General features: G+C 46.8%; 1 protein-coding gene across 3 annotated transcripts in view; it reads left to right on the top strand.

Annotated features, from left to right (window-relative positions):
- SPINT1 (serine peptidase inhibitor, Kunitz type 1) overlaps nucleotides 1-25,043 on the top strand; it is a 41,812-nt gene extending 16,769 nt beyond the window's left edge. The window contains exons 1-11 of one of the 3 annotated variants that reach the window (XM_071744742.1): nucleotides 3,329-3,490; nucleotides 3,616-4,091; nucleotides 13,716-13,867; nucleotides 15,851-15,989; nucleotides 17,495-17,665; nucleotides 18,434-18,460; nucleotides 19,378-19,503; nucleotides 20,446-20,496; nucleotides 21,389-21,559; nucleotides 21,990-22,046; nucleotides 23,165-25,043. In XM_071744742.1, coding sequence (XP_071600843.1) covers nucleotides 3,662-4,091; nucleotides 13,716-13,867; nucleotides 15,851-15,989; nucleotides 17,495-17,665; nucleotides 18,434-18,460; nucleotides 19,378-19,503; nucleotides 20,446-20,496; nucleotides 21,389-21,559; nucleotides 21,990-22,046; nucleotides 23,165-23,355 — 1,515 coding nt within the window. In that variant the 5' untranslated portion in view covers nucleotides 3,329-3,490; nucleotides 3,616-3,661 and the 3' untranslated portion in view covers nucleotides 23,356-25,043. Of the gene's footprint in view, nucleotides 1-3,328; nucleotides 3,491-3,615; nucleotides 4,092-13,715; nucleotides 13,868-15,850; nucleotides 15,990-17,494; nucleotides 17,666-18,433; nucleotides 18,461-19,377; nucleotides 19,504-20,445; nucleotides 20,497-21,388; nucleotides 21,560-21,989; nucleotides 22,047-23,164 lie in introns of those variants that run through there. The other 2 variants (XM_071744743.1, XM_071744741.1) reach the window with 2 other exon arrangements.
- The last annotated feature ends 172 nt before the right edge of the window (nucleotides 25,044-25,215 follow it).

The raw sequence follows: 25,215 nt of genomic DNA, 5'->3' as shown, positions 1-25,215 counted from the left end.
AGAGGCTGTGGGCAGATCCTGTTCCACTCACAGGTTCTGTCAAGAAGAACTATGGGCACTTCAGTGGGAAAAACCTAAGTTTATTCTCGTTCCTGCACACCGAAGTTTCTTTGCTTCACATTTCCCTATCTGTCTCCCTGGAAAAGCCTGGCATAGACAAGGCAAAAATGCAGATACTTTCTCAGAGTAACTAGAGTTACCTTCTTCCTTTCCCAGTGTTCTTGCCCTGAAGAGTTTACCTTAACCAGCAACATTAAACTAAATGCAGGACTGTAAACAAGACCTCCCCAAAGCAACAATATCCCTTCACTGGAATTCCCTTCCCTCAGCACAGTGGGAATGGCTCCTGGGAGGACTCAGCAGCCCAGTCATCCTTTCCCTTGCTTTGTTCCCCAGAACCAGTGCTTAGTCACAGCCCAGTCAGGTCCCTCCCCGTCTCCTTCCTTTGCCACATCTTTGTGCTGTCACCTGCATCCGGGTCTCAGCCCTGAACCACACCAGGAGGTTTAACCTGAGGCAAATACAACAAAACAAGCAAGCAAGCAAACCTGTCTCCTAAACACTAAGGATACCTGGAACAGTTCCCAGGTAGAGTGCAGCCCAGGGAATTTGTTGGTGGGACAAGCTGCCCTCGGGATGTCACTGCAGGTGGTGATGCCATGGAGCTGGGTGAAGTGTGGCAGAAGGGACCTGGGCTGAGCCTTCCTTATTTTGCTGCTTGCTGGGGTCACTTCCTCACCACTCCCAATGCTTGGTGAGGTCTCCCACAGCAATCAAAAAAAGACAGGTGACCCCGGGTCCTGCGTGGAGTTGGTTACAAGCCACGTGTGTCTAAGAGCTCTTATAATCTTAGTCAAATATTAAACCATGGTGCAGTTTTCCCCTGAGTCATCTCTCTGAATGCTTGCTGCCAGACTGAGGGCAGACACTTCTCAAAGACAGATGAACTTAATGTTCAGGACCCTTTAAAAACACTCCCAAGTCATAAAAGCACACACCCTACCTCCTGTCCATGCTAATAAGAATAACACAGCTCAGCTGAAGTCGTAGGAAATTATTCATTCAGCAGGAGAGAGGGGCTGTGAGGGAATTTCCGGGGCAAGGGGGCAAAGAATAAGGTATTGGGTTGAAAGGAAAGCTGCTGCAACAAAGAGAGTTTCCTAGTCCTTGATCTTGGCTTGTCTCAATTAAAATTTTAATTACTGAACCTCTCAATAAGAAACTGGGCATAGTCAGAAATTATGCTATTGGCACAGAGATGGGATGCATCCCCCCTACAGCAAAGGCCCAGAAATGATCCTTAAGGGTCAAATAAACAATCCAGACCCATTCTGTATGCAAAAAAAGAAAAAAAAAAAAAAAAAAAAAAAAAAAAAAAAGGAAAAGGAAAAAAAAGGAAAAGGAAAAAAACCCCACCCTAACAAAAAAATCTCCATGGGTATGTGTGGCTATAGATACCAAAGCAGGAATCCTCCAAGCTCTATGTTTGTAGGAGTTACCTGGCACAAGCAGAAGAGATGTCATGTCCTTCTCCTTCAGGTTTGCAGGAAACCTTTGACAGAGATTTTGTAACACAAGACTGCTGAGGTAGATTGGATTATTGCCTGTTAGACAAAAATACCAAACCAAACTCTGCCTGTGCAGATATCTAAGCGTGGTTGCTGGTTTGCAGTGCAGAGGGGACCAACTGAGCAGCACATTCCTGTGTCAAGGAACTGCAGAATCTCACCTGGATCCAGCCCAAAGGCTTTAAATATTTATCCAGGAAAATCTCCTCCGGGTTAAACACAAGAGAGAGCCCCCAGCAGAGTGCCTCAGGCAGTGCAGAATAAAAGAGGAGACAACCTGGTTGTCGTTTTTATTTCTCCTACAGGGATTCAGGTGATGTGCAGGACAGGGAGGTCAGCTCTCCCCTTTACTGCTTGCATGGGCTACAGGCAGCTCCTGAAGACCTGGTACAGAGATAAGGGTTTGACTGTGGAGTGGGAACACTCTGTGCTCTTCAGGTATGTGTGTTTCCTACTGCCCTAACATCTATTTCCATGATTTAGGCTTTGCCTAAATTTTCCTATATTTGCCTATTTTTTCTTATGCACTACCACGGCCGGATCAAAGCAATTCCCTTTTCCAAACAGAATTCAGTATATTCCAATGTCAGCATCAGGCCATAGAAAGCCATGAGATACTTCATCAAAAAATAACATTCCTGCTACACTATGCTCCCATAATGTTTGTCTGTGATAGCCAGGAGAGGAAAGCAGGTTTCTAAGGACTCTCAATAAATCCCATGGGGATACACAAGGCTGGATCAGAGGTACAGAAACCAGGATCAAGAATTTAAATTCTGGACACGGGGATGTTCCCCAGAACCACAAAGCCAGCTGCTGTTCTGTACATAGCTGCTGCTCACCATATCTTTTCAAAGATATGCCACTCGGAACCAGCTCACATTTGCTGCTGTTGGTTTTTAAATGATGGAGCATTTAATTACAAATAATGTCCAAGCAAATTACAAGCACTCCCTGCTTTCCTAACAACTATTGCAGAGGGCTAGGGACAGTTCACCCAGGGGCTTTAGGAGTGTGTACAGGCAGAGGGGGTGGGTGACACTGGTGTTCCTGATGGACAGGGGAATTTGAGCATGGATCTGCAAGTAGAACTGGGGAGGGAGAAAACAGATGGAAGTTGTGGAGGGCAGACTTTGTGTTCTTGTGACCCAAACAGCAAAAACCCTATAAATGGGTCGAGACTGAGCTATATAGGATTGATGAGAGCAGCAAAATGCTGCTTATCACTGGAGGGCAACAACTTCCAAGTTTTCACTGCTATGGTGGGGAAGCTCTCACCACACGGGCAGCCTCCAGACAGACTTCCAAAGTGATTTCACTCCAAAGGAATAATGCGTCCTAGGAGCAGGGAAATCAGGATTTTGAGGTGCCTGCACTGAGCACAAAACCTCTCAGCAGCGATGGCAGCGGGCACTGCATCACTGCAGCTGCAACACGGACTCATCCAGGTTGGCAAGAGCTGGGCTAATGGTGCCCAGTGCCACCCGGCCAGCGACACTGGAGTGCGGGGGACATCAGTGTAGGACACAGACCTCTTGCTCCACGGTTCCTCAGATGCATCCTAAGGGGATGCAGCAAACACCGGGCTGGTGGGATGCTCATCCCGAGTGGATGTTTCGCCACCTGTATGGGCACCGCTCTGCGCTCCCCTCCACTCCCTTGCTGGAGGAGTGGCAAACAGTATCAGCCCTGCTCTCCTCCCCTCCTCTTACGCAACTGAGCATGCAGGGGAGTGACTTGATTTTTTTTTTTTTTTTTTTTTTTTTTTTATTCCTCTCCGAGGGAGTTGGTTTTCATTTCCTGCACTCTGGGTGCCTTTGTCTCCGCTGAACGCAGCTTAAGGCACACCTGAGAGGTGAAGACACAGAGGGGACAAGGGGGACACCCCCTTCCCAGCATCGGTTTCACCTGAGGCCGCCCAGGTGAGGGGCCGAAAGCACATGCCTGGGGATGTGTTGCGGGGTGGGGGGACAAATCGGCCACCCAAGGGTGGCATGGACCTGGACTCTTCCCCTTTTAGCTTCATCTGTTTTCTCTCTTCCTTTAGGACCTCTTTACTAAGGTCTCGAGGAGCTGTGGATCGGGGCACCAAGATGGCCAGAGGGAGCCCAGGTCCGTGGTTTCTACTCTGGGTCAGCTTGGTGCTGGCGGTGGACTCCGGGGAGGGAAAGGAGGAAAAACCCTTCGGTGAAACATGCCTGGAGGATTTTACAGCAGGGATGCCGGATTTGGTGCTGGATACAGACGCCTCTGTCCAGAACGGAGCCACCTTCTTATCGTCCCCCATGGTGGAACGGAGCAGGGACTGCATGAGAGCCTGCTGCAAGGACCCTGCTTGTAACCTGGCTCTTGTGGAGCAGGTCCCAGGCACAGAGGAAGACCACATCCAGGGCTGCTTTCTCCTCAACTGCCTCTACGAGCAGGCTTTCGTCTGCAGATTTGCCAGGAAGGTCGGGTTTCTCAACTTCTTGAGGAAGGACGTCTACGAGTCCTATCGGGCCATGCGGGATCACGGATCTAGTGGTAAGGAGCTGGTAATGGTGCAAACTGGAGTTGGAAGAAGTTGGAGTTGCCAAGTCCTCCAGCCACCCCTTGTGCAGCTTTGCTGCCACAGGGTCGGGGTGAAACGGTGTTAAAGACAGGGTTTGTATATGTATCCCTGCTGCAAAGGTTTTCCCTAACTTTGACCAGCTCAGTTAAGATATGTGCCTCAGTTTACCTGTTAGTAAATGGAGGAGGAGTTGTTCTTTAGCCTAATTGAAGCTGGTGGAGAGAGTGTTTACCATATGCTGGCTGTGTTTTTCGTATTTGACAAGGTAAAGAAAAAGGTATTGTTCTTTGCTTCTCCCTCCCCCCAGGCCTTTGAGGTTGGAAAGTGAAATCCTCTAAAAATCCACACATCACTGCATTTTAAAGGCCTGCATTAATCCCTTAATTGCTCAGGGGCTGGAGTCAGGACGCAATCCACTTACCTCTCATTTTGCCACAGACTGAATCTTGTGAGCAGCAGCCTGGATGGTGAAGTGTCTGAGTATCACTCTGCTTGTTGGGACTGGTCCCTGCTGCTGGGGGAGGGAGAGGGAGCAGCCTGGGGGAACTGATCAGAAAACTCCCCCTTTGGGAGTCAGTTTCTCTTCCCTAATCTCTGGTTCCCTGCTCTGAGAGATTGCACCCGGATTCAGAGAACCAGGTGCAAAACAAACCGGAGCTGGCTGGCTGCCACCCACTGCCATTTCCGAAGTAATGCAGTGTGTTCAGAGACTCTGAAAAACATGGTGATTCCTCCTTTTGCCTGATAGGTCATGGAGGAAGCCTAAGGACACTGGGATGTCTCTAGCCCAGCTGGGTCTTTGGCAACCATAACCAGTTTATTATATGTTGATGCCTGGGCAGGGCTGGTAGGGGATATCTCTATGGGTGATTCTCCTCACGCCTGCTCCCAGCCCACCCGTGAAGGGAAGAATCTGTGAGGTCGATGTGGGGAGTGTCCTGATGGGCACATGGGCTTGGATTGGAAAATTTGAGCTGAAAATGGCTTTGATTTTCTACTGAGATGTGCCAGCCTCGTAGGTGTGGGAAATAGAACTAAACCCTACACTGACCACTTCTTTCCATCCACAGGAGCAGTGCAGAGGGTTGGGAGCAGGGCATGGCTCTTCTGGAGCAGTTTCTTAGGTGTCAGTAGTCAGTGGCAGAAGTGTTTCTCCTGTTCTCTGCCCCTCCCAGTCATTTCCCATCACATTTTAGGTCCTTCTGGTAAATCTCTATCTCATCCTTGGAGTAGTTTCCCAGTGTCTCCATTTCAGGCTCAAAATCCTTTCCAGGGAAGCTGCAGCTACTGAGGAACTGAGTCTCCAGGACTGGAGGTGGCATTCTGGCAATTGTCTGAACTCCTACATGCTTTGTAGGAGGAAAAGGGAATGCACCATCTCTAGCACATCCTGATTTCACAAGGTTAGATTAAAATACAATGTACTGTTGAGAAATTCAGTCTCTTCACCTCTGTGGACCAGCATCCTGTACAAGCAGGCTGCAAACCCCTCCTCTGTGGGGGTAAGATGGGTCCAGTCACTGGTGTCCCCTTGGCTGATGCTGCTTAGCCCTGATCCAAATTGCACACAATTACATGTGTGTAGGTCTCTAGAAAGTGTTCCTGGGTCACTGAGGTCCTTGGGTCATTTCTGCCACCAGAAATGTTCTGTTTGCCACACCATGGCACATAGCTGGAGCATTCCCAGCCACCCATCCACAGGTGCTGTCTTGCCTCCCATCCCAAATGCTACTTTCACAGCTGCTGGGATGCATGTGGTGGTGCAGGAATACTCAGGAAGGCTTATCAGTAGGAAGTGAAAAACTTGCCAGAAGTGAAAAAAATGCTGTTAGGAGTATTCTGCATGTCCCTCCTGGTCTTGCACCACGACACCACTGTGAGGAGAGGAAGGGCTTGGCCCTTCTACACCCCATGGTTGCACTCGGATGGTGCAGGGTGCTGGGCAGGTTTCCAGCTGTAGTGACACAGGGCAGGTTGCTGCTTCATGTTTGGGTCAGGCTGTGATGTTCATGCTGGTTTTGATTGGAAACAAGTTTCCCTCCTCTCATGAAATTTTTAGGCATTGCCTTTTGACTGATAAAAAAAAAGCATTCGGAATAATGTTGGGTGGCACCAGAGGGATGGCAGGAAAAGAGACAGAGGACATTTACTGTTTATTAATCCAGGGCTGAAAGGGAGTTTTACTGGAGAAATAGCAGATAATAACAAGTGCTAAATCAGACCATACAAGCTGGACCCTCCTCCCCACGGCTCAATACAGATCTCAGTTTTGGTTCATATCCAAACAAAACCCAAAACAAAACCTCAAGCCCCTATATCCATCGTGTTGGAAGTGGGTCCAGGTAGGAGGAATGGGTCTGTCTGGGCAGGATGGCAAGTGCCTGGCTGCCACTGAGAGGGAGGCTGGAAGGGTGTGAAGTTGCAGGAGGCCAAATGAAGGAGTCCCTGGACACTGAGTGAGTCCCTGGCATCATAGGGAAACTCCATGGCATTTTTGCTTCCAAACTTTTTGAGAATGCCTGCAGAGGCCAGGTGAACCAAGTGTTGAGGAAACAGCATGTCAGGTTTTCCTCCCAAATGTTTTTAGATAAAAAAATCTTGTCCTAGGTTTTGCTTTGGAGACAAAACTGCCTGACCTCCACACTTGTGCTCCATCATTCTTAAAGTGTGAAGTTCTGTGGCTGCTCTGGAGCCAGGGTTCTTGTCAGCCCTCTGAGACTGGTCTGGAGAGGTCTGCAGGAAGCTTATATGCTGCTCTGTTATCCATCCCTTTCCTTTATTCAGATGTCCTAGGAGCCTTTAGGGCATGCCTATGGGGTGCTTTTCAGATGTCCTTTGCAATAATGAGGATTAAAAGCATGTTTTTTTCTAATGAGTAGTGAAATATGAAATATATATTTAGCAGTCCCAGTGGATGACATTAAACAAAAGTGCCATATATTGCAAAACCCACAATACTACTACAGAGAGCAGACCTGTTCAGTTAAGAGGTTTTTATCTGTTCAGGAGGAGACTTTTGTTCTCAAGGGGAAGCAATGCACATGCTTGCACGTTCTAGCTTTTGCTCCAACATCCACAGCAAGACTTGGAAAATGAACACAGGGATGGAGGCACCCTTGATCTAGCCCACTTTGGCCACTCTTGAAGTGTTGCAACTTCAGAAAAACCTGTGGGTACAGGTGACAATGACTGCAGCTGAATTTCTGCAGATCAGCTGATTGTGTTTTCAGCATTTTGGAGAACAAGACCTTCTGAGTCACGGATAAATGTGTGACAACAACTTGGCTTTTGTCTCCTGCCTGTTCCAGGTAACATACAGGCTGAAGTCTCTGATGTTGTTAAAAGGCACCATCCTCTGAAATGGTTCCCCAGCCTGAACTTTGTTTCGAGTTTTTCTGCCTGGCTCATGCGGGAGGGGCAGGCTCACACCATACATTCTATTGGTAATAATGGAGCCCAGTGTTTAAGTAACTACCCTGAGCTTATTCTGGTCTAGGCAAACCAGTTCTGGGTGTGAAACTGGAAAATAACCTCCCTGAACCTTTATCCGTTTGCTGAACTGAACCTTCTGTGTTGGTTGGGAAATGCTCTGTGACACTCTGCTCCTCTTAAATCCAGGGCTTGGGAGTGGGACACAGGGAAGTGCAAGGGGTCAGGGGTTCCTTTCAAAAAGGAGAAATCCCCAAGTCTGAAGGTCATCATCCACCTTCAATGTTTGGTCCTGCTCTGGTTTTCCATTCTGCAGGCACAGTGCAACTAAAACGAGTGGTGCTGGGATCTCACCCTGGGCTGAGGTGGCTCCTGGGCTGATGCTGCTCAGTGCTGATCCATTTGCTCATCCTCCAGCACCCAGCTCAGGCTGAGAGGGGGAATTACATGTTGAGTTCCCACATCCCAGATTCAGACTCATGGATATTGGAAGATACCCTGAGCTTATTCTGGTCTAGACAAACCAGTTCTGGATTTGAACCTGGAAAATAACCTCCCTGAACCTTTATCCGTTTGCTGAACTGAACCTTCTGTGTTGGTTGGGAAATGCTCTGTGACACTCTGCTCCTCTTAAATCCAGGGCTTGGGAGTGGGACACAGGGAAGTTCTGGGGAACACACAAGGGGTCAGGAGGTGTCTGCTCCTCCTTCACCATGCAGAGAGATTTGCAGGTCAAAACTTGCATTCCAAAAGGAGAAATCCCCAAGTCTGAAGGTCATCATCCACCTTCAATGTTTGGTCCTGCTCTGGTTTTCCATTCTGCAGGCACAGTGCAACTAAAACGAGTGGTGCTGGGATCTCACCCTGGGCTGAGGTGGCTCCTGGGCTGATGCTGCTCAGTGCTGATCCATTTGCTCATCCTTCAGCACCCAGCTCAGGCTGAGAGGGGGAATTACATGTTGAGTTCCCACATCCCAGATTCAGACTCATGGATGTTGGAAGAGCTCTCAGAGAGCAGCTGGTCCAGCTCCCTGGTTTCACTCACTGTGACACTACTATTTGTCACTTTACTCAAGTGTGGCATGTTGTGGCTACCTCACCTCGTGGCTCTGGAGCTGTCTAAGGAGAATGCAGTAATAAAATGATCTTCACTAACATGAAGACCTGCTGAAAAGCTTTTCCCCCTGCCTGTGACAGCAAAGTTAGATGGGTTTACCCTGAGGAATGATGAAAGGAGCTTGGGGCAGCAGCAAAATGCATTATTCTGGAAATATATAATCCTTTCAGTCATGCTGTGTTATTTTAGAAAAGTTCAGTTGACCTACTGTGTGCCACTCTTACAAACCACTGTAAAAACCTCTAGAAATTAATGCTGAGAGATTTTTGTCTTTTCATAAGTTGTCCAAAAATCATATGGCTTTATCATGACTGCATTTGCTGCCCAGCCAGGACAAATCTCTACAGAAAGAGCCTCTCTTTCTCCAGGTAATGATTCCTTTGCCTTGTTGCCTTCTCCCTCTCCCCCTCCTCAGGCAAATGAACACTGTGGCAGCAGCATCTTCCTTCCTTACCTTTGCTTGTTCTTATGGAGATCTTAGCTGCATATAAAGTATGTTTTGTAGTGCCATGTTGTTAATTTTCAAAGGCTGCACTGACTTGCATGCATATTTCCAGAGCTCTGAAAGTATCAGAAGCACTTAATTGTCATTACTCCATCACTAGATTTCCTTTTCACCTGAATATGTTTTTAAATCATTGGTGAGTGTGTTCCCACAAAACTAAGCACTCCCTTGACCTGCATGTGGTTTGTTTTCTGGCTCATGCAGAATTTTTAAACTCTGTGATCGATGGAAACAGCTACTGAAACCAACAGAAAACTCCTCTCAGGAGTGTCAGTGGGTGAGATTTGAATGAACCCTCCCCAAAAGCTGTTCACTTTTGAATGAGTTCCCTGGCAGGCAGGTTAGAGCAGAGCTTTAGCACTTGTGGGGAGAGCTGCAGAGCTGCCTGCTCCTGCTGAGCTGTTGCAGCAGGCAGGCTCAGCTGGCTTCTGATGCTTGAAATCTCCCAGGTTGCATGTCTCATGGCTGCTGGAATTTGGGTGGCCTCATTTCTTCTCCTCTCTCTTTCCTGGCCTGCCCACACTGGCTTTGAGCAGAGGCTTTTGTCAGGTCCATCCCTTGGCAGTGCCTTGGTGTCCTCTGCACAAGCCACACTCAGGTTGGTTGTGAGCTGCTGCTGCCACTGCAGACACCTCTGGGCTGTAAGAGACCCTTGGTGACCATGAGAAAACTTTAAATCTCTTTCTAATGGCAACCTCAAATCGTTCTGAGATCTTTGCAATCATTGCTTTATAGTCTCATGTACTTGGGGTGTGTCTGCATGGAATGGAGGAAATCTGGTTTTCTATGAATTTCTGTCTTGAGGGGAGGAGCTGATATTTGAGCTCCCAAAAGAGAAATCCCTAAACTGGGAGCTTTGCAAGAGCTTTCCAATGTGGAATTTCACTGGTACCTGCATGTTCCAGTAGCAAGATCCCTAGTGGCATCTCTCCCCTTACCTAGATGCTTACTTTTACAGCCCTTGTAGGAATTCAAGATCTTTTAGATTTCTGTTCCCCCATCAGCTTTGGTTCCATTTTAGTCATTGTTAAGAGGTGAAATCAGACAAACCTCTACCTTACAGCTAGATGAAATTTTTTGAAAAGCAAAAAACAGGAACATTAATACACTGTGAGCTACATAAATTTGTTTCTATGCATTTTGGATTTCCTCTTTCAAGCTTTTCTTCAGGGTCAGAAAGATATTTCCCCTTCCAGTGTATTTTATAATGGGAGCTGAGGTTGTCACTTCATGATTCAGCTCTAGGAGCATGTGTTCCACAGCAAAGAAACAACATGGAAGAGCATCATAAAGCTTTAATCTCCCTGTTAATTACAGAGTTTTATAGCAGAAGCTTTCTATAGTCAAAAGAGCATTATAGCAAAAGTAACTTTCATTTTTCAAGCCAGCTTTCAAAGCAAACCAAACTGAAGAGGTAATCTCCCTTCTAAGAGCATTTTGGCTCAATCAGCACTCAGTTATGAAGCTCAGGTGAAGAACAACCACATAAGGAGTGAGGCCAGTGCAGCAGGAAGTCTCTGAGCTTTCAGATATACTGAGAAGAGGGAGAGGCTTGAATAAAAGTCTTTTTTTTTTTCATTTCTTGTGAGAGTTCCTCCTTGGCAGTCACTGCACACCAGTGACTCCTCTGACTATTTTTCTGGAGGTGAGGAGGGTCAGAGAATTCAAGAGACAGTATCTGATGAGATAGCCAACTCATTAATCAGAACCAACTTTTTACTTGCAATCTAAACCCCAGGGTAACTAAATTGACCTGTGGAGAAATATTTAGCCTGGATTTTTTTTTATTTTTTTTTTTTTAACACGCTTTAAAATGTCAAGGAAAAGTATGATGTGGAGTTGCTGTGAGTTAATGATCAGCCTCTGCCATGCTGAAGAACTCGTCTTTCCCTTGTGCAATCCCACCCACTCACCCAGGCTGGAGAATGGCTGCACTTTGCCATGGTGTTTGCCTAGCAGGAATGGCAGGAACCTGCATCCTTCCCAGAGCTTGCAAGGAGGTTGTGGGGCTTTTTTTCTGTGTGTTTTTTCCCATTTGGTTTGGAAGGTGTTTTGGCCTCTGAATTCTCCCGTGGTCCTCAGAAAAATGAAAATAAAGCAAAACTTCACACACTTGTTTTACCAATAGTGATCAAACCCAAGAGGTGCTGGGCTCACTTGGCCCTGGTTGTTGTCTTTCAGCAGTCTTGGTGCCTGTCTGAGACAAGACCCATTGCTGACAAGTAGCTGATGTGTCTCACTCAAAGGTGAGGGGACACCAGGGTGGGCATCTCTGCTGGTGATGCAGGTGTCATCTTCCTGGCTTCTTTCAAGTCCAGCTGGGTCTCTTCTGCCTGTTCTGGTGGTTGCATCAAGCTCCAAAATACAAACTTGATAATTGTATTGTTGCCACCCAATGCTCATATGAAGAAATGGAATAAAAGAGAAATCCCACCCACTCACCCAGGCTGAAGAATGGCAGGGAGCAGGCTGTACTTTGCCATGGTGTTTGCCAAGCAGGAATGGCAGGAACCTGCATCCTTTCCAGAGCTTGCAGTGCTGTCTGTGTGCAAGGAGGTTGTAGGGCTGTTTTTTCCCATTTGGTTTGGAAGGTGTTTTGGCCTCTGAATTCTCCCGTGGTCCTTAGAAAAATGAAAATAAAGCAAAACTTCACACACTTGTTTTACCAATAGTGATCAAACCCAAGAGGTGCTGGGCTCACTTGGCCCTGGTTGTTGTCTTTCAGCAGTCTTGGTGCCTGTCTGAGACAAGACCCATTGCTGACAAGTAGCTGATGTGTCTCACTCAAAGGTGAGGGGACACCAGGGTGGGCATCTCTGCTGGTGATGCAGGTGTCATCTTCCTGGCCTCTTTCAAGTCCAGCTGGGTCTCTTCTGCCTGTTCTGGTGGTTGCATCAAGCTCCAAAATATGAACTTCACCCAATGCTTATATAAAGAAATGGAATAAAAGAGAAAACCAGTGCCAGATTGCAGGGAACACACAGAGCATTGTGGTGAACATAACCAAAAGCCCTGCAGCTACAAGGGTGACAAGTGGCTGACCTCTTACTAGACAGCAAACCTGTGGCCCCATCAGCCTTCCAGTGAGGGAGGTGACCTGGCTGCTTGGGGAACCTCAGAGAGCTGGTGCACAAGTACCCTCCCTGATACTGCAGGTGAACAGCCTGAATACAGTCCTTAGACATGTGAAGAAGGGAAGGCTTGTGACTTGTGACTTTCTGGTGGCAGCAGCATTTGTAAGACCTGGATAAAACGAATAGGTCTTCATTTGGTAGAAGATAGTAGAAAACAGAAGATTCTGGGTGGATTTGTGGCAACTCTGGTCTGGAGTGTATATTGCAAAGCCCTCTGTACTACTGAATTTAGTGATAAAAGAACTAAAGAGTAGCTTCTTTTGAATGTCAGGTTTGTTTGTATATGAGCCTTATACTGGAGGTCCCTTCAATGGACTCAGACCTGGAAACACTGAAACAGGAAATTGGAAACAAGTCTATGACAGTGAAAGTAATCAACTGGTGGAATAGTTTTCCAAGGAGTTTGGGCACTAATCCTCTTCTTCATTCTCAGTTCAGACACAACTGTGTAATGGTAAAGTGCTTTAAATCTAGCTTATAAATGACAATCGATGCCTTTATAAGAGACTCAGGTTGAACTTGAAGGTTGAGTCCTGGACTTGGTGCTACCAGGTAGAGTTTTATGGGCTGAGCTGTGCAGTCAACCTGTGATCAGAGATGCTGAAGATGAAAGAAGTTATGAGTCAGGCTCAGTGGTGTCACTGTTTCTAGGCTGTTCTTGCTGGCACAGGCAGGGATGAGTTTTTATCTCTTACAGTTTTGAGAAGTGTTTAATGGATTGTGAGGACTGCTGGTATGGGTATGGTAATCTATAGAATGGCACAGAAATAATGATCTCATTGATGGCATTTATGTTCCTTTTTTAAGGCATACATGTCAGAGAGTGGAGTGGAGTGGAGTGGAGTGGAGTGGAGTGGAGTGGAGTGGAGTGGAGTGGAGTGGAAGATGAGGTGGTAGAGGGGTATTTTCCATCCAAACCCCACATTGCATAGCTCTGGTCAAGGATGCTAACATCTCAAGTGCTTTGAGATGGTGGTAGGAATGATGGGAATCTGTTCCACATTCGTCACCACCCACACCAGGTCATCTCCCTAAGTGGAGGGTGGAGATTGCCCTGTGCTGTTTCCAGAAAATGTGGTCTGAAGGTCAGAAGCATGATGTCTGTAGCCAAAGGGACACCCTCTTTTGATGGTTCCTGGGGCAGCAGTGACCAGAGAGCCAGCTGGCTCCAAGGCATGGCCAGAGTGGGTTGTGGAGTTACTAAATTAATTAGGGCAGCAATAATGGTATCAATTGTCTGCTGTCTGCTCAGGCTGCAAGAAGCGTGGCTATATAAACATTTCCTTTCCAGTGGCTGAAGTTGGCATTGATTTAGCCTGGAAGAATCCCCCTCCCTTGTCCTCCTGCAATGGAGACAAGGACCAGGCCCTTCAGTCTCTTACCCAAACCTTGTTCTACATTTCTCCTGCAGATGACCGTCCTCCAATAGCCCGCACTGGCATGGACATGAGGGTACAGCCAGGGGAGCCCGTGATGCTGAGGGGCACAGAGAGCACAGATGACCACAGGATAGTCCTCTACGAATGGAAACAGGTTCTTGGTGACTCCTCTGTGGAGATGAAGGTAAGGAGTTGCAAGAAGGAAGCAGCTTGCTCAGCATCACCTGTGGTCTGCACTAAGTACTCAGCCCCTGTACTCAGCCCTGGTAAGGCCACACCTTGAGTACTGTGTTCAGTTCTGGGCCCCTCAGTTCAAGAAGGATATTGAGGTCCTCGAACAGGTCCAAAGGAGGGCAACTGGGCTGGTGAAGGGACTCGAACACAGATCCTATGAGGAGAGGCTGAGGGAGCTGGGGGTGTTGAGGCTGGAGAAGAGGAGGCTCAGGGGAGACCTCATCACTCTCTACAACTCCCTGAAGGGAGGTTGGAGCCAGGGGGGGGTTGGGCTCTTTTCCCAGGCAACTCTCAGTAAGACAAGAGGGCATGGTCTTAAATTGTGCCGGGGGAAGTTCAGATTGGATATTAGAAAGAATTTTTTCACAGAAAGGGTGATCAGACATTGGAACGGGCTGCCTGGGGAGGTGGTGGACTCTTCATCCCTGGAGACATTTAAAAAGCGACTCGATATGGCACTCAGTGCCATGGTCTGGTGACTGTGGCGGTAGCTGTTCAAGGGTTGGACTCGATGATCTCTGAGGTCCCTTCCAACCCAGCCTATTCTATGATAAGTTGGACTCTCACATGGAATTCCAGGTGTCCGTGTCCTTCCCTCCTCGAGCCCACCAGCCCATTCCCAAAATCTCTCTTGGTTTCCCCCACCCTCTCACACATTGCTGGGATGTGGCATTTCTTGGCCTCATCAGGTCATAGGCTCCCTGCATCAAGAGACCATCTCAGACCTTCCTGAGCAATGCCTGATCTCTCTGGGTTGAGCACCCACCAGGGCAGCAACTTTGGTGCAGAAGCTGCCTTTGCTTCCAAGCTTCTGTGGTTCAGTGAGGGACCTGCCCTTGGTTTTGCTCTGCTCCTTCTTGGTGCTTCTCTTCCTCTGGCTATGAATAATCCAGTCTCAGGCTTTGCTTCTCCTGAGGTTTTTCCTGGGCTTCTCCTCTATTTAGAGCATAGGTTCCTCCTGTATTATCTGAGCTGGAGCTCAAAGAGGTCCTGTGTCCTGCCTGGCTTCAAGATTTCTGGAATGTGAACAGTGCCTGTCATATAGATGATAAATGTGAATTGTGGCTTTAGAAGAGCAAATGATTACTGATAAACTTCTGCAAAATGCTCTGGAAAGCCTTGGAGCTCATGTGGAAGAATTTTGGAAGAATTAGCAAATGAGAAGTGCATCATCAGGCCCAGAAGACCAGAAATTACTAGCTCTTGGGTGCTGAAGGGGCTGTGGGAACATGGAATTGCTCCTTCTCCTTTGCCCCTAGCCCAACCAAAGCAACATTCAGGGGGAAAAAAAAAATTAAAAATTAGTCCTCTAGTATTATGCTGTGTTCACTACAATAAGATGATATATGGCAACACTGTGCTCTCTTGAAACCTATCCAAAAAGCCAGGTAGCATGGAAATGGAGGTCAAATATTGTTAAAAATCATACGGAAGAAATTTGTATAAATAATATCACAGTCTTCTGTTCTGACAGAATAACTCACTTGCTTTTAGAAACCTCAGCAGGCAAAGAAATAGACACTTATTTGTATCTCTAAAACCAACTATACTTGCCATATTCTAAGGCACCTGCCTTAATCCCTTTGTAATTCATAATGGCTTTTATTTTTTCAGAAGTAGAATAAAAAGTGCAGGTATTTCAGTTCTTTCCAAAGATTTTTATTTTCCCTTGTGCCTTCACTATACCCCCAAATATGAAATTTCTAGTTAGGCTTGTGGTATTCTTTCTCTCTGCTATTCCAGCATGGTACCAGCCCATGGATTTGGGGATTTTTATATCGCACTGAGACCTCTTTTCATGCCAGACATCTGCTTGGGTGTTTCCAGACAAGCTCCTTTCTTCTTAATGCAGGAACCTGGGCCTTGCATGGCTTCAATCCCTGTCTTATTAGAGGTACCTCCTCCTGCATAAGTCCTTCTTTTGCATTCCCAGAAGCACGAAGAAGATCAGGTAGAAATCTCCAACCTGAAGGCGGGGACTTACGTCTTCCAGCTCACGGTCACGGACTCTGCCCAGCAGCAAGACTTCACCAACATCACCATCATGGTGCTGAATTCTGAGCAGACTGAAGGTGAGCCCTAAGCCCATGGATGTCTAAGAGGAGTACCCAGTACCCTGAGTGCTTCTCTCCCATTACCAGTGCTCTTCTCAGAGGGGTTAATGGGGAAAGAGAACAACCTAGAGGCTGAATTTTCCCGTCTGCTATTCCCAGTAAAAGCCTGCACCTGGCCAGTGCTGGAAGGTCTGGAATTCATAGTGGTTTTCATTAGGGTTTTCAGATCCCCTTGCAGAGAGCTGGCCTGCAATAACCCCATCCCCTCTGCTGTATGATGCCAGAATGGCTGAAGCACCCTGAGTGCTTCTCTTGTATTACCAGTGCTCTTCTCAGAGGGGTTAATGGGAAAAGAAAACAACCTAGAGGCTGAATTTTCCTGTCTGCTATTCCCAGTAAAAGCCTGCACCTGGCCAGTGCTGGAAGGAATTCATAGTGGTTTGTTTTAGGGTTTTCAAATCCCCTTGCAGAGAGGTGGCCTGCAATAACCCCTCTGCTTGTCATTGCCCTCTGCTGTATGATGCCAGAATGGCTGAAACCTGGGGTGTAGGTGAGGGTGTAAGACAGAACCCAAAAGTCTTGTTGATTCCATGGTTTTTCTGTGAAGGCCCTAATTCACTTAAGCTGCAGGATAGGTGGAGCCATCTGCATGACACTGAAAGCTTTATTTGTCTGTTTTTCTGTATTGGCTTTGTTTAATGATCAAAATACTCAGCATTGCAAGTTCATTAGGAAGAAGGAGTTCTTGGACAAATGGTTGGCTAGCAGCTAAGCAGGGAATTTCTGCTTCTACCACAGGTACCATAAAAACATAAAACCAGCCATATCAGGTGACTCTAATGGTCTGTCCAAAATCCATTACACTGCATCCAACAGTGTCCAGAGGTTGATACTTTGGAAAGAGTACAAGAACATGACATGCTATCAGTATATATCAGGTTGGTTAGTCCCCAAGGAATTTGTAGCTGGGAGATTTTTTTTAAGCAGAAGATGGTGTCTTCTTGTTTAATAACCATGGATTAATCCCTTTGTGACTCCATGTAATCTTTGCACAGCAGCAACATCCTGAAGCAAGGAGTTTCACAGCTTAACGATGTGGAGAAGCTCCTGTTTTATGGATGTGGTGCCTTCTAATTTTTTGTGACTCTGCCTTTTGTGTAGCATAACATCTACCATGATTCCCAATTCACCTTCTCCATGCTGCTCAAGACTTTTTAGATCTTTCAGACATGTGTCCACATAGTGTTGACCAAGTTTCCTTCAGAAACCTTTCTCCTTTGGATATGTAAAGGCAAAGCAAGCTAACAGAGCTTGTTAATTTGATTTTGTGACCCTGCCTTTTGTGTAGGATAAACATCTACCATAATTCCCAATTCACCTTCTCCACACTGCTCAAGATTTTATAGATTTTTCAGGCATGTGTCCACATAGTGTTGACCAAGTTTCCTTCAGAAACCTTTCTCCTTTGGATATGTAAAGGCAAAGCAAGCTAACAGAGCCTTTTATGTTAACTTTCTTGGTAGAGCACTGTTTGACTCCTAAGAAGGTGGGCTGGTGTCGGGGATCTTTTCCACGTTGGTTTTATAACCCGAGGCTTCAGCAGTGTGAGGAGTTTATTTTTGGGGGCTGCAAGCCCAATAAGAACAACTACTTGCGGGAAGAGGAGTGTAAACTGGCCTGCAAGAATGTTAGAGGTGAGTCTGCTTCAAAAAAATCAGCCCACTCTTTCTTGTTCAAGCAGGGTGTCCTCTGGGCAGGTACTGCAGCTTCTTGGCTGGCCAAGTTAGCCCAGAAAAGCTGAGGATAAAGCTGGGATAATTATGTATGAGGAGTTCTGACCCAGCTCCTGGGGCAGGGTCCCTGGTGTGTCCCTCAAGTTTTCATGTCACATCTGATACCTAAATTCCAAGGGCAGCATCGTGCTGTGGGGGAGCCAGAAGTGCTTTACTCCCAAAATTAAATTAATCTCCCTTGGCATCCTCTAAGCCAAGTCTGAGGATGACTTAGCACGGCTTCAGGTAAAAGGGCTGAGCCTCTGCCAGGCCCTTTGCAGCTGACAGCTTAAAGAGGGGGCAAAAGCCTTGGAAAAAGGAAGACTGTTTGGGGACTTTCTATCTAGTGGTGGGAAGTTTTCCTGTGCTCCTCCAGGCCTGCCTCCCATAGGTATTGTTTATCTGGGGTCTCTGGATGGTGGACACCTGTATTTCCCCACCCTGAACCCTACTAGAATCATAGAATCATAGAATCCTAGGGGTTGGAAAGGACCTCGAAAGATCATCTAGTCCAACCCCCCCTGCCAGAGCAGGGCAACCACTAGGCTTGCTTCCAGAAAGTATGCACTTCTTTGGTGAGATACAGAGGCAATCTAAAGACCTGACAAAATAACTTGATGGTAAATTTATAATAACTTGAGCTGACAAAATAACCTGGTGGTAAATTTATTTTTCCCCTTCTCTCTTCAGGTTCTGTTGGTGGGCGACAACAGCCAGGTGAGCCTCCTGTACTGCTGTGTGATCCTGCCCTGAGCTCAGTGTCTCACATCCATTCCTGTGGCTTTTGATTAGCACCTCAAGCCAGTGAGGCACTGGAGATTAATTTCTTCCCAAAGCCTTTCACTTTCATGTCATAGGATAATTCAGGCTGGGAGTTACCTCTGGAGGTCATCTGGTCCAACCCACTACTCAAAGCAGGGCCAGCTTTGAGTCACATTGGGTTGCTCGGGACTGCATTTAGTCCAGTTTTGGGTATGTCCAACAAAGGAGATTGCACACCTTCTCTGGACAACCTGTGCCAGCATTTTATGGTCCTTGTTACAATTTTTTTCCCTTATATTAAATAATTTTCCCTTGTTGCAACTCATGTCTCTTGCTGCCTGTCCTATTACCGTGCACCTTGAAAATGAGAATCTCTCTGTCTTTTCCATAACCTCATGCTAGGTGTCCAAGGCCAAATCCTTGCTGAGCCTCTGCTGGATTAATTCCAGTATGCCAGTCTCTTTTGTGCACTGGAGAGCTCAGAACTGGGCAGAGTACTAAGCACCTGAGACCACCCTTTGAGCAGATGAGAGTAACCAGTTTGGTTTTCCTAATTTAATCTCCCCGTTCTTGGGCAATGTCTCCACATTCTTCTGGAGTAGCTCACTCCTGCTTCCACCTTCTGTGTACCTCTTTTTTTGAGAGGAAGCATGGCTATGCCTAGAGCAATGTTTCATTTATAAACAAATTTTTTTCTTTTTTTTTTTTGTTTTTTCTTTTTTTTTTTTTTTTTTTGACTCCAAGGTGCCACTGAAGAGAGACCTTAACCAGTCTGTTTCTTGTTTGCCAGCCTTATTAGCAGCTTGTAGGTCCCTGTGTGGCAGGGAGAATGAATTAATTGTAATGAGCTATTTGAACTGTTTCTGATGCAGTGTGCAATGGGAACTGTCAGTCCCCTTTCTTCACATGCAAGGATGGCTGCTGCATTGATGCCTATCTGGAGTGTGATGAAACCCTGGACTGTGCTGATGGGTCAGATGAGATGTATTGTGAACAATGTAAGTGCTTCAAATTCTGGCTTGTGCAATTTAGTATCTGCCCAGAGATGAGTGCAGTGTAAGCTGCAGGTGTTGACTCAATGCTTTTTTTGCCTCCTGTTCTTATCTCCTGACTCTGAATTACCTTTTTTCTGCAATACTCTATTTGCCATTTCCATATCTCTGCTGAATGCAAGAGCTTGTCTTCCTTCTGGTATGTTTCCTGCCTCTTAAATACTCCTCAGTTCTCTTTTCTGTAAGACTTCTTCCTCTCCTCTTCCAGTATTTTTTAATTGAATGACCTTACCTGCTCCCTAGAGCTGGGAGGTGGTAAATGAAACCAGGGTTTCTCCCAAACTCTCCAGTGTCACAGTTCCCTTAGCTATATTATATACTAATATATAATTATATAATGTAAATCTATACTAATTATACTAATGTAAATGCACAGTGGTGAGATGCCCATGTTTGTAATCCCTCCTCCCTCTTTTCCTCCCTCTTTTCCTCTCTCTTTTCCTCCCTCCCTCCCTCTTATCCTCTTCTAACATAATTCCCATAACCTCTTAGTGGGTGTTTTGTTGCCTTTTTAGGTTGCAAGCACACGATTCATCTCTTTTGCCCTCTCTTATATCCTGCACTAGTGCCCTTTCACACTTCATAAAACCAGGAGTGTTAGTGGTTTGCCCATACTTCTTCATGAAAAAAAAAATAATAAGAAAGCAGCTTTTATTTTCCTTAGCTTTGTCTCTGTACTTGTGGAATGGAAATTGGAAATCGTTTCTCATTACTACATACCATATTTGAGATATTTTAGAACCTCAATTTATATCTCCTTTTTCCTGGCTTGTGAAAGCAAAGCAAAGCTTCAGGAAAGCACTTTCTGCCCATATCTGCACAGATGGAGGCATTTCTTTTGTATTCAACTGGTAGGAGAAGTTTTAACATAAAATATTTCTCTTGCAGATGCTCGTGAGTTCAACAGACTGCAAAAAATCAACATCACACATAAGCAAGGTACAGACCACCCAGAGCACCCAGGCTGACATCTCCCAGCTTTTGTTCTTTTCTTCACTCTGGTGTTTCACAGCAAAACTGTTAACTGCTTCTCTGTATAATTACAAAACCAGGTGTAGAATCTGTGAAGCCCCTGTATTAAAAACAAGCAAAAGCCTGTTCTCTGACCTTGAGGATAGGTGTTTACAGGAGGTATTCATTCTCCTGCCTTGTTCTCTGACCTTGAGGGTAGGTGTTTACAGGAGGTATTCATTCTCCTGCCTTGTTCTCTGACCTTGAGGGTAGGTGTTTACAGGAGGTACTCATTCTCCTGCCTTAACTCTTTCCACCCAAGCAGGTCTCATGGGCTCAGTACCTGGCTTGTACAAAACCCTGCAGCATTTTCTTGGAAACTGCAAACCCAAGTGGTGTGAGGGACACAACAGTGGCATAATGCAAGTAAACATAGGAATTCCTGTGTTCAGTCCCATACCTTCCCCTTGTTTGTACCAGTGTAGACACCACTGGGCAAAAAGAGTATATCCCAAATCAGCTTGAATGCAGTTTCCTTGCTGAGGAGAACTGAGCCAAACTGCAGTCATTGTGTGCTCAGGCTCTTCATGTTCCCTTCTGCGTCCTGAGGACAGGTCATTTCTGCAGGGGACTGAATCCAAGGTCTGGCATGACTGCTCTGATAGTCCTATTTCCTCCTTGCTCTTTGGGTTTATGGGCAGGTGGGAGCTCACCTTGGCAGTGCCAGTTTGAGCAGCTGGCAACTCGGTAGTGGGGACCTAAGAGCCACCTAAGGGGACCTAAGGGTTGTGTATCCCTTCTGCCATGGTGTTTGTGATTCTCTGTTGTAAGCTGACAGTGCTGGCACTCTGGGAACCCAGAACTTTCCTTGGTTTCCCAGGTCACTGTGTGGACTTGCCTGATACTGGACAGTGCACCGAGAGCATCCCCCGCTGGTACTATAACCCATTCTCTGAGAAATGTGACCCCTTCACCTATGGGGGCTGTGGTGGCAACAGCAACAACTTTGAAGAAGAGGAAGCTTGCATGAAGTCATGTTCAGGCATCACAAGTAAGCAGACACAGTGAGGGCTGGAGTTTTACTGATCAAACTCTGAAAATCACTTCTCTGGTCCCAAAGAGGCAGTCTCTTGGGAGCTTTCTGTCAAACCAGCTCTGCTCTCAAACTCTGGCCATATCTCACAGCATTCTTCAATAAACAAGAGATAAGGGTTTACAGTGTATGTGTTGTTGTGGAGGATGACAGCTGAAACTGGAGGAAATCTGCCAAACTGTATCTGTTACAAGCTCTTGCTGCTTTTCTGAAGTGCCACCCTCGGCTACGTTGTGCCTGCCCTGAGAGCTCCGTGCTGTGGCTGCCAAGAGGGATGTTGTGTGCATTCAGTCAGTTCAGAGAACTGGAAACGTGTGCCTCAGAAACCTTCCTTGTCCCTTGTTCTCAGCCTTCTTTGTAAAACTTTTCCCCTCTTCTCTCAATACAGAAGCAGATGCCATTGGCCGGAGATGGGAATCATTTGAGTCCCAAACTGCTATGTTAAGTAAGTAACAGTTTTTTTAACACAGATCTTGCTTGCTGCTGTCCTGAAATATTTCTTTTTGCATTTTCTTTCAAATAATAGCCTTTTATCCCACCCTGCTCCTGAAGCTGAGGGACCAATGTGGGATTTGTGGAATGGTAGAAGTGGCAAGGGATGCTTCTGTGCCCTGTGCATCTCTGGTCCAATTTCTTCTTTGTCTGTGACTCAGTAGTTCACACCAGAGGGTCCTGGTTTTCTTTCCATAAACTCCAATGAATACTCCACTGTTCAACATCAGAAAATGTCAAGGAAAATTCTTGAAAAGTTCACATAATGACAGCTAACTTCTGCAAGAAAGGAGGCCTAAGTGGGGTGCCATTAATGCTGGGTGGTAAACTGTGGTGAAATCTAATGACCCTCTAGACCCTCTCTACAACTGCAAGGTACACCAAAGCTATTGAATTACAAGTTCCTTAAAGACTACCACAGTAAGGCTGGTGTCCTTTCCCCATGGAGCTGTAAGGCTTCTTTCTTCAGTAGAGAGCCCTGAAATCACCCAATTCTGTTTTTCAACCCTATAGATTGATTAATACTTAATTCACACCAGCTCTCAAATGCACCATGTCTGACTGTCTCCCCTGAGGATGCTGCACTTTGGTTGGCCATAGAAGACCATAGCAAGGCTCTGAGCTCTTTCCCCACAAACTCAGCCTCTCCAGCATCACTTACTCTGGCAGCTTCATCCCAGCCAGGAGGTGCTTTCTGCGACCACCCCGTGGTGGCCTCCCTGGTCACATAGGAAGCAAGAGCAGCATTGCAGGAGGGTTTGCTCTTCCTGGAGGTGACAAGTGACCGAGCCTTCCCAAGTCCCAGAATCGCCTTTAGAGGGCGTGGTGCATCTGGGAAATCAGGGAAACCACATTTTGGGAGAGAGACAGCCTGGCTGCACCCTCCATACCGTGCACTTGCCTTATTTCTCCTTTGCCCAGCTGTGCAATGCCCCTCCTGCTGTCAGGCCAGATGTTTCCCACCTCTCCTCTGCCAGCACAGTTTTTTCACTGGCTCTTCTGCTTACTTCTTCCTGACTGCTCCTGCTGTGGTGGAGGAGCCCTTCTAAATGTGTTCATGTATCCCTGCAGGTGCCTTCGAGGTGGTGATTGCTGTGCTCCTCGGGATCTGCATCATGGTGGTCCTGGCAATCATTGGCTACTTTTTTCTGAAGAACAGGAAAAACAGCCGCCGCCAGCCAGCCACTGCCACCAACTCCACCCTCTCCACCACAGAGGACACTGAGCATCTGTTCTACAGCAGTACCACAAAACCAGTCTGACCCACAGCCTCTCTCTTGCCAGCACTCCCCAAATTTTCTGGAGTTCCGTTTTTTAAAGACAGAGGCTTCTGCCTGAAAGACTCTTTCTCTTCAAAGACTTTGATAGCAAGAGGCCGAGATGTAGCCTTGATTTGGCAGTACCAGTGTCTGTGATTCTCTTGGCTAACTGGCTGCTCTGGAAAGTGAGGACCAGGGGGCATTTTGATGCTCTCTGTTATCTATCCTTTCCTAACCTCAAACAATCCAATGAAGCTCTGAATTACATCTTTATTTCTGCTCAAACCCAGAGCACAGCTCCACTCAACTCACTGGAGGACCCTGGGTCAGTATCTGTGTAGCATTTGCATTGCTGAATGGTGCAAGCTCACCAGAGCCAGCAATTTTTTGACCCCAGTGCCACTTTCTTCCACTCAGTATCATATTTTCCTCCCTTCCTCCCAGTCCTCTGCAAGGTGGCCCTGCCTCCCAGCAGTCCTCCTGGTCATGGTGAGCATCTTGAGGGCTATGTGATTCATATAACCATCCAGACTTGTTCCAAGGGCTCTGTGACACTCCCCAGTGGTTCTTGTTTTCAAGATGGAAGGAAACAGAAAAATCTGCTTTAATCACTAGGTTTTGCTTTTTAACAGAAAAGCACAGATTATTTTTTTTCTGCCTGGCTGCTATGTTGTAGCCTCCTACGTGCAGTATGTGTCCAGCATCTTCTCTCTGTGGGTTGTCCTGGTTGCTTTTCTGGTCTGACTTCAAACACCTTGACAAAATAGCTATTTTTTTTTTCTCATGTGAAAGAAGAGGAAATGTTCCTAATTGTCCTGCTGATGGTGAGGGCAGGGTAGAAGGACCCAGCTCCCTCTCAGCTGAACTTTTGCTGTAGCTTTGATCTTACTGTGCTCTCCCCAGAGCCTGACCTGAGTCCTTGGCATCTCCCAGAGCACAGGAGAAGGCCAGGTACCAGCATCTGGTGTCCCTGGGCTTCCTCACTCCTCCTGGGCCCAGGAGCAAGATGATCCCAGCTTTGGGAGGTCCAGAGTTGATCCCTGGCCCCATAGCAGTGTGTAACTTTCCCACTAGTGTTGTGGGGTCCCATGTGTTTCCCTCATTTGCAGTGGGGTGCTCCCCAGCTGGGTCCTGCTGCATCTCTGTCGTACAAGCTGATGCCTCTGGGATGTGAGGACTTCTGCTGGGGGCAGAAGCTGCTGTTTCTGAAATGCCTGGGATACCTTGTTGGCTAAAGGGTTGGCACCAATCCTGGAACTGCTGTGAAGAGAGAGGAAACTGATGTGTGTGTGCGTGTGTGCGTGTGTGTGTGTATATGTATAAGAAGCATAAATCTATTTACAGTTTTTAGTTTAAACGCTTGAATCCTTTCAGGGCCAAGAGTAGAGTGGCTCTGGAAGGCTCTGGTGAAGCCATGCCTGACTCAGGACATGGCTCAGGTCCTCTCAAGTGGAGCTCCAGGAGAGCTGCCTCCTTGGGCCAGTGCCTAGGCTGGAAGGGAAGGAACCACTGCCCACAGCCTGCTGGCAATCTGACTGCACCCTGCTCCCCATCATGGGCATCTGCCTCAGTGTCCCTGGGGCTGGTCAGATTCCTCCATGGCTTTTTATGATCTGCCTGGTATCATGTCTTCCATCTCTTTGTCTTTCCCACAGCCTATCACGACCTATGCAATAAGCCTAACATCTTGATTTAATTTTTTTTTTTTTTTTGTGCGCTCACTCAGATGGTACAAGTGGCAATAAAAAGGAATTGTTTGTCTTATCTGACTTGGGTGTGGTGTCTGAGAAGCAGTGACCTGGTGGAGGGGGTGGGTGCAGTTCCCATGCCTGCTATCATAGAACCTTTTTTCTGCCCAGGCTG

The sequence above is a fragment of the Heliangelus exortis genome, chromosome 5, assembly GCF_036169615.1.
Source record: "Heliangelus exortis chromosome 5, bHelExo1.hap1, whole genome shotgun sequence".
Taxonomy (NCBI): Eukaryota; Metazoa; Chordata; class Aves; order Apodiformes; family Trochilidae; genus Heliangelus; species Heliangelus exortis.
Note: the sequence above shows the minus strand (reverse complement) of the source record. Positions and strands in the feature narration are given on the sequence as shown.